The sequence below is a fragment of the Urocampus carinirostris genome, chromosome 1, assembly GCF_059441175.1.
Source record: "Urocampus carinirostris isolate Australia breed hairy pipefish chromosome 1, RoL_Ucar_1.0, whole genome shotgun sequence".
NCBI lineage: Eukaryota > Metazoa > Chordata > Actinopteri > Syngnathiformes > Syngnathidae > Urocampus > Urocampus carinirostris.
Genome location: NC_142349.1, coordinates 65,519,794 through 65,536,716, shown reverse-complemented (window position 1 = coordinate 65,536,716; position 16,923 = coordinate 65,519,794). Strand labels below are relative to the sequence as shown.

The 16,923-nt window shown below is 41.3% G+C and overlaps 1 protein-coding gene across 1 annotated transcript in view; it reads left to right on the top strand.

Moving 5' to 3' along the window:
• The first annotated feature begins 638 nt into the window (after nucleotides 1-638).
• Nucleotides 639-16,923, top strand: part of angptl4 (angiopoietin like 4) — a 29,215-nt gene continuing 12,930 nt past the window's right edge. Inside the window, exons 1-3 of the mRNA XM_088348766.1 lie at nucleotides 639-1,165; nucleotides 6,896-7,006; nucleotides 9,452-9,524. Coding sequence (XP_088204892.1) covers nucleotides 683-1,165; nucleotides 6,896-7,006; nucleotides 9,452-9,524 — 667 coding nt within the window. The 5' untranslated portion in view covers nucleotides 639-682. The remainder of the gene's footprint in view (nucleotides 1,166-6,895; nucleotides 7,007-9,451; nucleotides 9,525-16,923) is intronic.

Genomic DNA, 16,923 nt, shown 5'->3' with positions numbered 1-16,923 from the left:
TCTCTTTTTCTTTCTTTGTCCCACCCTCTCTCCTTTTCCCTCCCTCTTTCTCGTATTTCTTTTCTCTCTTTTTCTTTCTCTTTAATCTACTAGTCCGGCCCCCGACAGAATGTTTGTTCTATCGTGTGGCCCCCGAGTTCAAATGAGTTTGACACCCGTGGTGTAGAGCTATTGTAACGGTATCAGTCTAAAAAACTGGTATCAAACCGCTTTGATTCAATTCAATCAGATGCTAAGTAATACCATTGTATTCAGTACCCATTCCTACAGTATCAAAGAGTACTGTAGAGTATTCTGGTATCGGTCAGAAAAAAGCAGTATCGACCCATTGTAAACCATAAAAGGCGATCGTTACTCATCAAGTCAGTCATGAACTTTGAACTTCCCTGTAGATTTTTGGAATTTGGCTCAAAGTGACAAGGCGTACATTGTAGAACGTACGCGATATCCCCCGAGAGGGGTGATACTTTTATACAATCTTGATCCCCCCCCCCGACAGAGAGGCGGAGGAGGGTGAGAAACCCGAGCGAGGGCGATCCCCTCCTTCTCTTCGGGGGAGCCAATGGAGAGCCGCTCGCAGCCCAGACCCGCAACTATATAACAGCTGAGCTTTGACTGGCCGGCCACCAGCCGCAGATCACACCTTCCGATCTCCAAGAGAAACCCGAAGCAGCAGAAGACAATGAAGACCACGCTAGCCACTTTCACCCTCTGCTTGGTCCTCATCGCCACCACCGCTTTCCCAATAGAGAAGAAAGGCAACCCCGAGAAAGAGAAACGGGTGCAGTTCGCCGCCTGGGACGACGTCAACGTCATCGCCCACGGTCTCCTGCAACTGGGCCAGGGTCTCAAGGAGCACGTGGACAAAACCAAAGGCCAGATGAGGGACATCTTCACCAAACTCAAGGTCTCCAACCGCACCGTTTCCGAGCTGGGCAAGGAGAGCCAGAGGCTGAGGGCCGACGGGGAGGCCCTCAAGTCTCGGCTGGGCGGGCTGGAGGACCGGGAGGGAAAGCTTCTCAACGTCACGGCCGAACTGAGGGAGAAGACGGACGAGGCCAGGCAGGAGAGGACGGATGTCAGGGAAAGGTTGAGCCGATTGGAGGAAAAACTGGACGCGTCCCTGCAGGACGCCAAGAACGGCACGGACGCTCACAGCTTGCAGGTAAGGAGACTTTTACTACGGGGATTTTCTTCTTAAGCCAGGGGTGTCAGACTCATTTTAGCTGAGGGCCACATGCTAGAAAACAAATGTCACGGGGGACACCCTAGTAGATTTAAAAGAAAGAGAGAGAAAGACAAAGAAAAAGAGAGAAAGATAAAGAGAACAAGGGAGACGGAGTAAAGAGAGAGAGAGAGAAAGAAGGAAAGAGAAAGAAAAGGGGAGATAAATAGAGAGTGCATAATATAGAAAAAAAGAAGGGGAAAAAAAACAAAGAAAAATTAAAAGTGAAAGGGAGATAGAACAAGAGATAGAGAAAAATAGTGAGCGTGAAAAAGAAAGGGGAAAGAGAGAGTGAAAGAAATGGAAAGAAAAGGTAAGAAAGAAAGAGAGAAAGAAAAAAGAAGATAGAAGGACTGATATGATAAAAGAGAGAGAGAAACAGAGAAAAAGAGAGACTGGGAGAAAGAAAAGGGGAGAGCTATAGAGAGTGCATAATATATAAAAAAGAAGGGGAAAAGAAACAAAGAAAAATTAAAAGTGAAAGGGAGATAGTACAAGAGATAGAGAAAAATAGTGAGCGTGAAAAAGAAAAGGAAAGCGAGGGAGTGAAAGAGAAGGTAAAAAAGAAAGAGAAAAAAGAGAAAAGGAAAGGACTGAAATAATAAAAGAGAGAGAGAAACAGAGAAAAAGAGAGACAGAGAGAAAGAAAAGGGGAGAGGTATAGAGAGACAATAATATAGAAAAAAAGAGGGGGAGAAGAAACAAAGAAAAATTAGAAGTGAAAGGGAGACAGTCCAAGAGATAGAGAAAAATAGAGAGTGTGAAAAAGAAAGGGAAAGCGAGAGAGTGAAATAGAAGGTAAGAAAGAAAGCAAAAAAGAGAGAAAGAAAAAAGAAGATAGAAGGACTGAAATAATAAAAGAGAGAGAGAAACAGAGAAAAAGAGAGACAGAGAGAAAGAAAAGGGGAGAGCTATAGAGAGAGAATAATATAGAAAAAAAGAGGGGGAGAAGAAACAAAGAAAAATTTGAAGTGAAAGGGAGACAGTCCAAGAGATAGAGAAAAATAGTGAGTGTGAAAAAGAAAGGGGAAGCGAGAGAGTGAAAGAAAGAAAAAGAAAGATAGAAGGACTGAAATAATAAAAAAAGAGAACGAAACAGAGAAAGAGAGAGATAGAGAGACCGAAAGAGATAGAGCTTTAGTTACTTTACAAGTTTGCTGGGTTTGGCGACACCTAACGGACATATTTAAAACCGCAGCTCATTTTTCTCTCTCGCTTCTCTCAGTGATGTCTGGCGGGCCGGATCAAAACCCTAGGTGGGCCTAATCCGGCCCACGGGCCGAATGTTTGACACCTGTGTCTCAAGCCAATAAGTCAATTGTAGTCACTAAATGCTTTAGCTGAGAGACGCTTCTTGTTACTAACTATTATGAAGATCTACCAAATGATTACACTAACACCTTATCATGTTATTACTATGTTATTACAATGTTATTACCATGAAATGAAATGAAAATGAAATATTCTGCATTTATATAGCGCTTTTCAAGTCAATGAAGACTTCCCAAAGCCCTTTACAATGTGCTTCACATTTACCCATTCACACACACTCATACACCAATAGCGGTTGTGCAGCCATGCAAGGCGCCAACCTGCTTATTGAGGGCATCAGGGGTTCAGTGTCTTACCCAGGGACACTTCGACATGTTGCAGTTATTCAACATATAGTAAAATAGGCTGAAGAAACCACTAAAACACCATAGTAGTTAGAAATCAAATTTCCTAGAAAATCACAACGAACCATCACTGGTAAGCTGTTTCTAAAAATCTCGCATACTTAATACCGTATATTTTCCTAAATTTTAGCAGCACCAAGGTCTGGCTAAAAATGAGAAAAATGCAGTAAAATAGGGAAAATTATTAACCCAAAAGAGAAAAATATAGTTTGCAGTGTACCACAATTCTAAAAGTCCAGTTATAATGAGAAAAAAACTTGTGTCACGAATTAAATGAATGAATGAATGACATTAGCTAATATAACACTTTACTATGTAATTACTATGTGTTATTACAATGTTATTACCACGTTAAATGGTTTGGATATATGGTGAAAACAGACTGAATGAACCACACAAACATCATGCCAATTAGAAAACAATTCCTAGAAAATCTCAATGACCCATCACCGGTGAGCTATTTTCAGAACTAGTTCGCGATCCTGCGTTCTTGGGGCCTACCTGTGGCCCGCCGGCACCATGTTGGTAAACCCCGATTTAAAATGATCATATTTACCTAAAAACATACTCAGTATAATACCAGTGTTTATTCGAGATTCTGTAAATGAGTTAAAATGAGTTAAAAGTTAATTTAACACAGTTTATTTTAGGGTGCAGTATTCCCTCGCTATAACGCAGTTCACTTTTCACTGTTTCCCTACTTTACGGATTTGTGTTCTGCATTCTGATTGGCTTAACGCTTTCCTCACGTCTTATTATTTGACAGTACAGTAGTTCTTTGTAGAAAAATAATACACACAAATGTTTACACACCTTTTATTGTTAAACAAATACTTGAGCCTGCAATTCGTAACTTCTCGTGCGGTCCCTTCTCAAGGTTTATGAGGTTTTGAGTTTTCCCTTGCCCTCATGTAGGTTTTAGATCAGGGGATGGTTTGAAATTAAATGAAATGATTTGCATTTATATAGCGCTTTTCAAGTCAATGACTTCTCAAAGCGCTTTACAATGTGCTCCACACCTAACCTGCTTATTGGGGGTATCAGGGGTTCAGTGTCTTACCCAAGGACACTTCGACATGTAACACGGACGAGCCGGGATTCGAACTAGGATCCCTTGATCCACAGACGAGCGCTCTACCTCCTGAGCTACTGCCGCCCCTAAATATAACAATAATCTGTAGTTTGCATTAATCTGTGGTCTGTGCAGCCCTTTGAGACTCCTTGTGTTAATTACATAATCATTGTAAAAGAAAATTAAGTTTATTACGTCATGGATTTTGCCTTATTTTTGGAACATAATCCCAGCGAGAAGCAAGGGATTACTGTATTTAGGATTAGGGTTCCTCAATTATTTTCTGTCCTGCCCCCCTTGGAAGAAGAAATCCTCCCAAAAAGTCTGCCTCTGGTATATATTTTTCTGATGGGATCACTTGAGAGTCTACTCCACTTTGTATCAACACGCGATACTCTCTGATTATACTCGTGGAGGTTAAATATAAACCAAACACTGCCAATGAAAGCGCCTTTTGTCCCTAGTGGAGTGGAGGTGCAATTGCAGTTAATTCTTTGAAAAGTTAAAAAAAAAAATTATGATAATCCTCTAGGTCAAACACGCCTGCGCCCCCCTTGACGTACCTCTTGAGCCCTCCCAGGAGGCCGCGCCCCGCTATTTGAGAACCACTAGGTTAAACTAAAAAAAAAAAAAAAAAAAGCAATATCTAAGAGGCCTAATCTAACGCTGGTTATTCTACTCTGTGTAACTTTAAGTAATGATAATGATTATGCATCAAAAGTTCTGTAAATTTAGAAATCCAAAAAAGTACACATTTCAATGGTTGGCTTGGTCGTGGGGGCACCATTTCCTGCGGTGTGTCTTGGGCAAGTACACCCAGTTGGCGCCCATTCCTCTCCAGGCCTTCATGAATTCCCTTGAACGACTCGGGACAAATGTTGAAACAAATGAAGCGCACCCCTACTTAGACCAACAAACCCGGAAGTCCTCGCTTAAAGTTGCACCTGTCGAGAAATATTTACATATTTTATTTTTTACATTACGTGTCCAAAACCAGTTTTTGTGATGATTTTACCATTTTTAAAAAACATATTTTTACATTATACAAGTCTATTTTGCTTTATAAAATCGAGTGGGCGTGGTTTAGTCTCCGCCTGCGAGTGTACGTGCTCTTCGTGTTGCGCGCTGCTTTCACTTTCCACGCGGGGATTTTTTTCGACTTTGTTTGAAGAAGCTGTGCGCGCGCGTGGGAGTATTTGTGCAAACTTGCAGGCTCGTGGTATTACATAACCACCATGAGCGAAATCAGCACACTCTTTCACTTCGTGTTCCTTTGCAAAAACGGCACACGTGGACGCTTTTAACCCACGAGTGGGAAATGAAACAGATGTACTGCGATTTGCTGAGGAAAACGTGGGCGATTTTAGATTCACAAAGCACCCGGAGTGTCTGTACGGTCATATTACCTTTTGTGCTTAGCAGAAACACTATTAATATGCCCAGTTTCCATCCATTATCTGCACCACTTATCCTCAGTAGGGTCGCGGGGGTGCTGGAGCCCATCCCAGCTATCTTTGGGCAGTGGGCAGGGGACCAGGGTTGGGTAGGGTTACTTTAACTTGATTACTTTCAATTACTTTTGGATGACTCCAATACCAAATATGCTAATAAAAGACAAAATAAACTAAATATGAATAAAATGATGACTCACAACACGTGGTAAGCTTTCTCTCCTGGCTTTGATCTCCGGCAAAACTAACATAAAATACAGAGTTTCTTCATTCTTCTTTTGTGGTATTTAATATTGTGAATGACAAAACTTACAGTATCTGTAGGTACCAGAAAACTGGCATCAGTCTAAAACAGGGGTTTCAAACTCATTTTAACTCGGGGGCCACACGATAGAGCAAACATTCTGTCGGGGGCCGGACTAGTGGATTAAAGAGAAAGAAAAAGAGATAAAGAAAAAAGAGAAAGTGGGCGGGAAAAGGAGAGAGGGCAGGACAAAGAAAGAAAAACAGAGATGGAGTGAGCGTGAGAAACAAAAGATAAAAAGTCGTGAGAGAAGGGGAAAAGAAAGGGAGAGGAAGAAAGAAATCCAAAGAGAAATAGACAGACAGAAGGAGAGAAAAGAGAAAAGAAAGCGCAAAGGGTATGAAGAGAGAAAGAGAAAAGGACAAAAGGAAGTTAGAGCAAAAGAGGTTAAAAGACACAGAGAGAGAAAGAGATAAAGAGCAACAAAGGATGAGAAGAAGAGAGACACAGAGAGTGAAAGAGACAGAGTGGGAGAAAAGGGGTAGAAAAGAAAAAAAGAAAGAGAGAAAGAGAAAGAGAAAGAGATAAATAAATACAAGTACAGTATCTTTGTGAGAGGAACCTAGCTTTGGCAACATCAAGTTGACATATTTTAACCTGCAGCTTGTTTTTCCCTTGCGCTTCTCTGAGTGTTGTCTCGCGGGCCCGATTCAATCCCTTAACGGGCCTGATCTGGCCCGCGGGCCGCATGTTTGACACCTGTGGTCTAAAAAGAAGTGATAATTGGAGGACAGTAAAATCAATTATCCCCATAATCCAATCCTCTACAGATAATCAAAATGGAGCTCACTTCAACTGTTTTTCAAATGTTTTCGGGTGGTAAAATGGTTCTCCATCAAATCTGTACAACATACTCTGTCCTGAATACACCGGAGCCTCCACAGACTCTGCCGCTATGCTGCAAGTGAGACTAGTCGAGCGGATGAGGGCCGAAAGCGGCGCTAGGGATCAAACGGACTGAATCATTTCAAGGCAGCGTTGTTCACACGTTTCCTTTTACTTTTCTTATTTTAACTAGTTTTTCACCAGATTTAAGCCTTTTCCTATGAAGGAAATAGAGTTTTAAATGTGCTAGAATTTTTAGGGGTTCTCGGGTTCAATTTGGGGGTACTTGAGGACCCCCCCCAAAAAACACCCATGGATCTAAGTGTGTTTTTATTTTTTTAGATGATGCTGGAGGCTCAAAACCGACGCATCGACGATCTGATGGCAAGAATGAGGCTCCAGCAAGAGAAGTTGGACAAGCAGAACGTGCGCATTAGGACCCTGCAGACTCAGGTGAGCGTTAGCTTAGCTTATGGGTTGCTAAATTTAGCAACACAATCGCTCTCTCCTCGATAAAGCTACTAATTTTTTTTAAGAACTGTGAAATCTTTATATTGTAGAACACGAAATCCCTGTTCTCACATAAAACACATAATTAAACTTGTCCAGCTCGGGGTGCGTTCCATTTCTGGTTTTCGACATGATCGTGTTTAACCTATCGAATGAGAACGCAGTTCTGTTATGGTTATTTGTTGTTATTGTTGTTTTTATCGTTATGTGGGTCAAATTTAGCCCCTAAAAAGTCGGCCTTTTCAAACACCTTGAATCCCACCCGTTTACTACGTTCATTTCAGACGAAAAGAGAAGGTTAGGTTTGAAAATGTTGTTTTTTCGACCTTATTTCAACCGGTTTCGGACCATTGGATGAATCGTGAGCTTAATTTCTAAAATGATGCGGTTAAAATTAGGATAAAATCGGTCATATTTAGTTACATTAAGAAGAATTTTGTGGTTTTTGAGTTTTTCCTTGCCCTCATGTAGGTTTTAGATCAGGGGATGGTGTCATAATAATAATAATAATAATAATAATAATAATTTCCTTTGTATTGTCATTCTGTGTAACAATGTACACAGAACGAAATGTCGATACACCTGACCCGTTGTAGCGAGCCGATGCAGCCGCAGCCAACAGAGGGCGCCGCCATTTTTACCAATGTTATAAGTCTTTGGTATGACTCGGCCGAGGTGCAAACCAGCGACCTCCCAGTCTCAAAGCGGGCGCCTTACCATCTAGGCTACTGATAGTCTGTAGTCTGTAATAGTCTGTAGTCTGGCATCCCTTTGAGACAGTCCCTTCTCAAGGTTTGTTCATTTTCCTCATGTTGAGGTTTTTGAGTTTTTCCTTGCCCTCATGTAGGTTTTAGATCAGGGGATGGTGTCATTATAGTCTGTAGTTCGCAATAATCTGTGGTCTGTGCAGCCCTTTGAGACTGTCCCTTCTCAAGGTTTCTTCATTTTCCTCATGTTGAGGTTTTTGAGTTTTTCCTTTCCCTCATGAGGTTTTAGATCAGGGGATGGTGAGATAATAGTCTGTAGTCTGTGAAGCCCTTTAAGACTGTCCTTTCTAACGGTTTCTTCATTTTCCTCATGTTGAGGTTTTTGAGTTTTTCCTTTCCCTCACGTACGTTTTAGATCAGGGGATGGTGTCAATTAGTCTGTAGTTTGCAATAGCCTGTGGTCTGTGCAGCCCTTTGAGACTGTCCCTTCTCAAGGTTTCTTCATTTTCCTCATGTTGAGGTTTTTGAGTTTTTCCTTTCCCTCATGTACGTTTTAGATCAAGGGATGGTGAGATAATAGTCTGTAGTCTGTGCATCCCTTTAAGACTGTCCTTTCTAACGGTTTCTTCATTTTCCTCATGTTGAGGTTTTTGAGTTTTTCCTTTCCCTCACGTACGTTTTAGATCAGGGGATGGTGTCAATTAGTCTGTAGTTTGCAATAGCCTGTGGTCTGTGCAGCCCTTTGAGACGGTCCCTTCTCAAAGTTTGTTCATTTTCCTCATGTTGAGGTTTTTGAGTTTTTCCTTTCCCTCATGTACGTTTTAGATCAGGGGATGGTGTAGAAATAGTCTGTAGTTTGCAATAAACTATGGTCTGTGCCGCCCTTTAAGACTTCTTTGTGATAAAGGGTGTCACAAATACACATGACTTGACTTGTAAAAATTTGCAAGAAAAATCAATCTAAAAACTTTGTTGTATTTATTTCGATAGTAAAGTGATCAAATTAGCCCCGATAGTCTTCTTTTTAACGTCCTGTAAATATCATTTCCTTCTCAACCGGATATAAACACATTTTGGACGCAATTTTTGTCTTTTTATCGTCTTTTAACCATTTTTTCGCCTGGTAGGTTAGATGAATTGATTTGAAAATGTCGGCCATTTTGAATTCAATTTATGAGAAGTACTAGCGATAAGAATTGAGAAAAAAATTTTCGATTCATAATTTTTGGTAACTTCCCACACAGAAACATTTAATCCATTCTTCTTTTGTGGTGAATAGAATTGTGGGTAAGGAAACTAATAGAAGTATTGATAAGTACTCCAAAGGGAATGGGATCTCATCTCTCATCTCATCTCATTAGCTGCACCGCTCATCCTCAGTAGGGTCGCGGGGGTGCTGGAGCCCATCCCAGCAATCATCGGGCAGTGGGCAGGGGACACCCTGAACTGGTTGCCAGCCAATCGCAGGGAATGGGATATTAGCCATATTTCATTTAGAATAAGCCTTAAAACTAGAGAAAATTATATTTATTTACTCCTCAGCAAGTAACCTTTCTTCTTTTGTGGTATTGTCGACTCACTTCAACTGTTTTTGTGCACAACTAAACTGCAAACAATCCTTTCCAAATAAAGAAAAACAATTTCAACCGAATTTAAATGTTTTTTCTTTCAAATTTTTCAGATTCAACAATCCAGGCCAAGAACGTTCCCCAAAGCCGAAGTCTTGGCAAGCGAGCAACGCGATTCGCCAGCCGGTAAGTAAAAGCCGAAAGGCGTCCGAAATCTGCTCTTAAGTCAAGAGCGCTCGATCCCGCGCCAAACGTGGCCCCGACCATCTGTCGGCCGGGCGACCAAAGGAGCTTAAATCGCTAACGATTAGCATCAGTTCGATTGGGGAAGCACGCTCTTTCGCCCAGCGTGACTTTGGCGCTCGACAGACGCGATTTAGACGCCGATTAGTGGAAAAAGATGGAGGATTAGCTGAGTTGAGGCGAGTTGCCGGGTCAACAGGACCATTTGGCAGAGTGAAGACGCAATTAAGAAAATTAAAACTCCTATTACTCACATATTCCACAAAATTTAAAGTCATTGTACAAACTTTTATTTTGAAAGGAGAGCGGTATCGTCCCGATATCGATATCTGGTATGACTAGGACATGGGTGTCAAACTCATTTTTACTCGGGGGCCACACGATAGAACAAACATTCTGTCGGGGGCCGGACTAGTAGATTAAAGAGAAAGAAAACGAGAGATAAAGAAATAAGAGAAAGAGGGAGGGAAAAGGAGAGAGGGCGGGACAAAGAAAGAGAGAGAGAGGGAGAGAGCGTGAGAAACAAAAGAGATAAAAAGAGAAGTCGTGAGAGAGGGGGAAAGAAAGGGAGCGGAAAAAAGATATCCCAAGAGAAATAGAAAGACAGAAGGATAGAAAAGAGAAAAGAAAGCACGAAGGGTAGGAAGAGAGAAAGAGAAAAGAGAGAAAAGAAAAAAGGAAGTTAGAGCAAAATAAGTTAAAAAGACAGAGAGAGAGAAAGAGACAACAAGCAACAAAGGAAGAGAAAAAGAGAGACACAGAGAGTGGGAGAAAAGGGGTGTAAAAGAGGGGGAAAGAGAGAGAGAGAGTGGGAGAGAGATACAAGTACAGTGTCTTTGTTCGAGGCACCTTTCTTTGGCAACATCAAGTTGACATATTTCAACCTGCAGCTTGTTTTTCTCTTGCGCTCCTCTGAGTGTTGTCTCGCGGGCCGGATTCAATCCCTTAGCGGGCCTGATCTGGCCCGCGGGCCGCCTCTTTGACACCTGTGGACTAGGATATCATAAGTACCGTTTGTTATCCTTTTTACACACTTCCATGCTGTTTTTATAATATCTTGAAAGAAGGATGGTATCACTATGGCGATAGCGATTAATTTTGATATCAGTTTCCTTATCGATAAAATCAAGTTGGTATCTATTTGTAAACCCAGCTTTTCGTTTTCTACATTACACTGCCATGTTTTTTTTTTTTTTAAATGAGTGATTGATTACTAATACCATTTATCCACAGGACAGTTGAGGTGCCTACCAGTGCTGGGTCATTGTGATTTTCTAGTAAAATTATCTTTATTAGTTGACTGAGTCTACTTAACTCTAGTTTGAAAATGAACCTGGTAATAACATAGTAACAACATAGTAATAACATGATGAGTTCCTATTTTAGAAATTCAAATATATAAATTCCAGTTCATGGGCTTTGTGCCCCCACCCCCCCAAAAAAAATCTAATCAAGTATTGATAATTAGTTTAAGCAATTAATTAAGGAAACGAGAATCCATTCATGTATTTGTGAGAGTGTGGTTAATTTCTGTTACACTGCAGTGTTAAAAGCACTTGAAATTGTTGAATGGTTTCCTTCTGTTGAGTGAAAATACTTGAAGTACGGTAGCATAGGTCTACTTGAGCAGTTGTCTGACGAGAGATTGCGGTTTATTCTATAGAATGAAACTTTATATTGTTTTACAGTTAACCTTTGTTGTGAACAAAACATTTTAAGTAGGCTAAGTCTACTTGACCCGTTGTCTCAGGATGAGAGAGTTAGATTATGATTTACGTGCTTAACACTGGCTATTAGCTGGCAAAATGTCAAGTAGGGGAAAGGTTTTCCGTCTCAGGAGAGTTTAGTCTGGGTCGTACACGGAAAGTGCACTTTACTCCCGCTGACGGTTTTGTTTTTGTTGATACGACTTCCCTCCGTCTGTGTCGGTATCGCTGAACTCTGCGCACACAAACGCATCACGTTCTTGGCGGCATCCCGCTAGCAGCTAGCAGCTAGCATCTCGCGACCTTTCCCCCAGTTCTGTCGAGGAGTCAGACGTCCCCCACCCCTCCCCCTTTCACCCCCCTCCCCCTTTCACCCCCCCCCCCCCCTGCCTACTCCGCCTCTGGCGTTCTCATTTCAATGAGTGACTAAGAAGTGTGCTAAAGTTCAGGAGAACCCCGTGCACCCGAACGCACCACCGGCCCCAGGGGTTGCCCGTTCTCGCGAGAATTCCCGATTGGAAAATAAACAAACAAGAAAGTAGCGGGGATTTTTAGGGGGGTTGTTTTTGTTTAGCGTCGTTTCGAAATCTTAGAAAAAATAAATAAAGATAAAATCGTCTGGGTCAAAATCAGGATCAATTATATACAGAAAAACAAAATCTGAGGTTGCTACTCCTTGTTTAATGCATATAAACAGGGTTGGGTAGGGTTACTTTTAACTGGATTACTTTCAATTACTTTTGCATTACTCCAATACCAAATATGCTAATAAAAGACACAAGAAACTAAATATGAATAAAATGACTAAATTTTGTGCAGGCTTGGGGAGTAACGGAACACACGGAACGGCAAAAATGATGTTGGCAAGCTGTTTGGATTTATTAAAAGAAAAATAAACTAAATATGAATAAAATGATGACTCACAACACGTGGTAAGCTTTCTCTCCTGGCTTTGATCTCTTTGATCTCCGGCAAAACGAACATAAAATGCGACAGAAACAAAATGAAAATAAATCCAAACAGCTTGCCAACATCATTTTTGCCGTTCCATGTATTCCGTTACTCCCCAAGCCTGCACAAAATTTGGTCATTTTATTCATATTTAGTTTCTGTTGTCTTTTTTTAGCTTATTTGGTATTGGAGTAATCCAAAAGTAATTGAAAGTAATCCAGTTAAAGTAACCCTACCCAACCCTGTATATGCAAAGGACTGGTCTCCGTAAAGTAGGGGTCTCCAACCAAAGAGGGGCAGAATTTGAATTTGTCACGGTTGCCATGGCGCCCAATTGGCCCCCGCCAGCTTCTGTCACGGTCAGGAAACAAAAAAAGAAACTAAATATGAATAAAATGATGACTCACAACACGTGGTAAGCTTCTTTTGTCTTTTATTAGCATATTTGGTATTGGAGTAATCCAAAAGTAATTGAAAGTAATCAAGTTAAAGTAACCCTACCCAACCCTGCATATAAAACAGTTCAAAGCATAGAACAACATCCATCTTGTTAAAAGGTCAATGGTTTGCATTTATTTATATCGCGCTTTTCAAGTCACTGAAGAACCCCCAAAGCGCTTTACAATGTATTCTACACTTACCCGTTCACACACACACTCACACACCAATAGGGAGTCAGCCATTAAGGGTTCAGTGTTTTGCCCGGGGACACTTTTGACAATTATCTTGCGTTCCAAAGAGGGCCCCGTGATAGTCGAAACCCTTGAAGTAGAAATTTCGAGTAATTCATTAAATACTCTTTGAACTGTTTCCTTTTGTTGTGTGAAAATACAAGAACTACAGTAGCATACCTGTCAACCTGTACGTTTTTGCCGAAGAAAGTACGTTTATTATGCATTTTAAGACGTGTACCACGTACGAGAAAATCTGTATTGGAAAACGCAAATTTGTCAATGATGGGTACTATCCGGTATACACCGACTAACACCAAACGGCAAATCAATCAAGTCAAACGAGTTCGCCGCGGTAGCCTCTATCTCGGTATGTTTTTTTTTCGTTGCAAACGAAGCGAGCAATTTGATGCTACTGTGCGCATGCGTCTGCCGCCTGGGGATTTCCCATCATGCATCATTCCGTGGTAGTTGTGTAGTGAAAGGAAGTCCGTCTCTTTTTAGAGAAGCGGCTTTTTCGGCTCAACTCATTCAAAAGGGCTCACTTGCTTTGATGAATTTTATTACGAATCATTGTTGTTGTATAAAGAAGTTAAGAAAAAAAGGAAGTATCAAAGGAGAAAATGAAAAAAGACAGGTTTGTGGTTATCCCTTTAATCAGTATATCACCAACAATAATTTAATGCAGAAAATGAATTCATAATTTGAATCAGAAAAATCTACTTGATTATATTTGCATGTACTTTTTCCTTCTACAGTGAACATACAAGCTACTTCATTTTTGATATATTTTTTTATAATAAACCTCATTCATGTCGAGCAACTCGGTATCTCACAACAAAATGTTAATTAACAATATATATGATACAACAAAACACACGTACAATATAACATGTTAAAAACGACATAAATAAACACGTTTGAAAAAAAAATATGGTGTAAGACTATTTTGTATTTTGTAAGGGAAAATACCACAGTTTGTAAGGGCATGGAGCCCTGGAGCTTGACAGGTATGCAGTAGCATATGTCTACTTGAGCAGTTGTCTGACCTTAGATTGTGATCTATCGAGTGAAACTCACTTTGTTATCAATTATTTCGGTTCTTTATTTTTCCCTCATATATTAGATTTCATAAATAATGTCGTTTAACTCTTGGTTAATCAACCAATCGGTTAATTAACCTCCGAAAAAGACTTCCCCCTCCCGAACTAAGCGGCTAAGTAGCCTCCCCCTCCCCAAGCACGCAGCGCGCACGTCTGGTCCACGCGTGGACCACGCGGCATGACGTCACCCCCACGCGGGGAAAAGGGGGAAGCATGTCGCCCACGCCGCGAGGGAAACTTGAGGAATCTCAAGGCTCTCGAGCTGCCATTGATTTGTGTTGACTGTGGACGCGTGCTTGCTTTCTTTCTTGGGAACTGGGACAAAGGTCGCCACAATTTGGAGCCACGGGAGAATTTCTCACCCAATTCCACTCAATGTTTAAGATAAGGCCACGCGTGGACGCTGTCTTATTTGCAAACAGCGTCTGGGGTGACCTACTTATGAGTAAATAAACGAAAACATAGACATATTTTGATATCGAGTCATAACACACTAGACTCGCCCCAAAAACATGTAATTACCAAGTAATTACAAGTATAATTAATTTCCAATACATTTTGTTGTTTTAAACAGTTCCCAAAATGATTAAAAACATATTTAAAATGAGCTTAAACACAAATGTAACACTCAAAGGTAATACCCCCTCAAAAAATTTAAAAAATGATTGAATTTAGCTTATCCAATCAATTGTATAAGTTAAATAATAAATTGACTAAACAATTAGTTAGTCCATCAATATAATGCCCAGATCTATTACACAATTTACCATTTAGTAACTCAACTCTTAAATTTATACCCTGAATTTCTCAATTTAGCTGATCAACTCAATCAGATTGATTAATTAACTTCCTACTAAATTAAACGATTAATTCATCTGTTAGTTAATGTCATTAATCAACATATAATGCCTATTACACAATTAGCCATTAATTAACTATTGTTTGAATATCAGCTTGAAATACTTAAAGCTGATAATGAACCAATAGTTACTAACCGGTGAATTATGTAATAGGGATTAGCATTAAATCAGTGAACAGGTTAATTAATCGGTTAATGACCTAATCAATTAATTAACTCATACATTTGATTTCATTAGCCAAAGTGTGAGATTAAGGGTAGTACGAATTTGATCGTTTTATTTACTCAAGTTACCCTGGATTTCAAAAGTTAGCTAATCAACCTCAATCAGATTGGTTAATTAATTACTGACCGAATTAAATTATTAATAATTCCGTTGGTAAATCTTATTAATCAACATATAATGCCTACTACACAATTAACCATTAATTAACCAATGTTTAATTATCAGCACCAGCTTTGAGTAAATAAAACAATTAATTTCGTAACCTTAATCTTACAATTGTCGTGATTACCTAACCGGAGTCACCTGAGGTAATCAGCTGGTGTGCTGGAACGCGATCTCTTGATTGGTGGAAGTCTACTACATAAGCTGTCAGCGTCCAGAGATGGACGTTCGAGTGTCTCCTCATTTCCTGAGTGAACCTCCAACATTCAAGGTACCACAAGCCCATGTATATTCCAAGTCTGATTCTCGTTGCCTGACCCTTGTCTGTTAAAAGTTTACGATCTACTCTTCCGCCCCGGCCACCGACTTACCTGCTACGTTTCGCCACGCGTTTTCACCACGGAGTTGCCATATCGTCCCAAGAGGCTTTCCACTGCCAAGGCTCGACGTCCCAAGCCTGCTCCACCGAATCTTGTCACAATAAAGCCTTTAACTGACGCTATTGGATCCGAGTCCTTGTTCTGTTCCATGACAGAACACTCGAACCAAAGCATGGATCCAGCGACAGTTCGTCCCACCTCTGAGAGATGCGGAAATGCCGAACAGGAATCCGCGCTACAGCGCCTACAACACACCGAAGGCGCAATACAACAGATCGTCCACGACGTATCCACACTAGTCCGGCAAGTACGACGTCACCAAGAATTTTTTGAACAGTGCGAAGCTCCCCCGGCAACACGAGCACAAGATCCAGTTCCGCTCCTTTCTGATCAGGTCGGCAGTGTTGAACCACGAGTAGGTTCGCCAGAGAGATTCAGTGGAGAGCCCGCCCAGGTCCGCCCCTTTCTTATAAATTGCCGACTAATTTTTGATCTACAACCGCGAGCCTTTGTGAACGAAAAGGCGAAGGTGGCTTTTGTGATAAATCATCTGACTGGCAGAGCCCGCCTTTGGGGAACGGCAGAATACGAACGGGGGGCGACAGCATGCACCTCTTTTAATTTGCTAAGCCAGGAGATGATTAAAGTTTTTGATTCTGGAGCCTCATCAGTCGATGCTGCTCGTTCAATCTTGAACATTCGCCAGGGGAGACGCTCCATTGCCGACTATGCCATTGACTTTCGCACACTAGCAGCCCAGAGTCACTGGAACGAAGAGGCGCTGGTCGACGCCTACCTCCATAGCTTGTCCGGTTATATCAAAGACGAATTGGTTTCCCACGCTCCTCCGGTAACTCTTGACAATGCTATCGAACTGACCGCCCGGATCGACCGTAGGGTTCAGGCAAGACGCAGAGAGAGAGAAGATCCCAGCCAACCCATCACCCGGCTAAGTCAAGACATTAGTAAGATACCGAACCCCCCAACCAATTCTACCGCACCTCATGAGATGATGGAGGTGGACCGCACCTTTCTCTCCGTCGAAGAACGCCAGCGAAGGCGTACCGAACGGCTATGTTATTACTGCGGCGGCCAGGGACATAGGGTGGTCAATTGCCCGTTAAAAGCAAACGCTCGTCGGATATAGGGGACATCCGATTGAGCTCAGCTTTATTATCGTCCCCCAAGACTGATAGACCTGTTCTCCGGGCAAATCTCATTATTTCCGGTACATCTCAACCCTTCCATGCCCTCATCGATTCTGGCGCCGAAACAAATATCCTG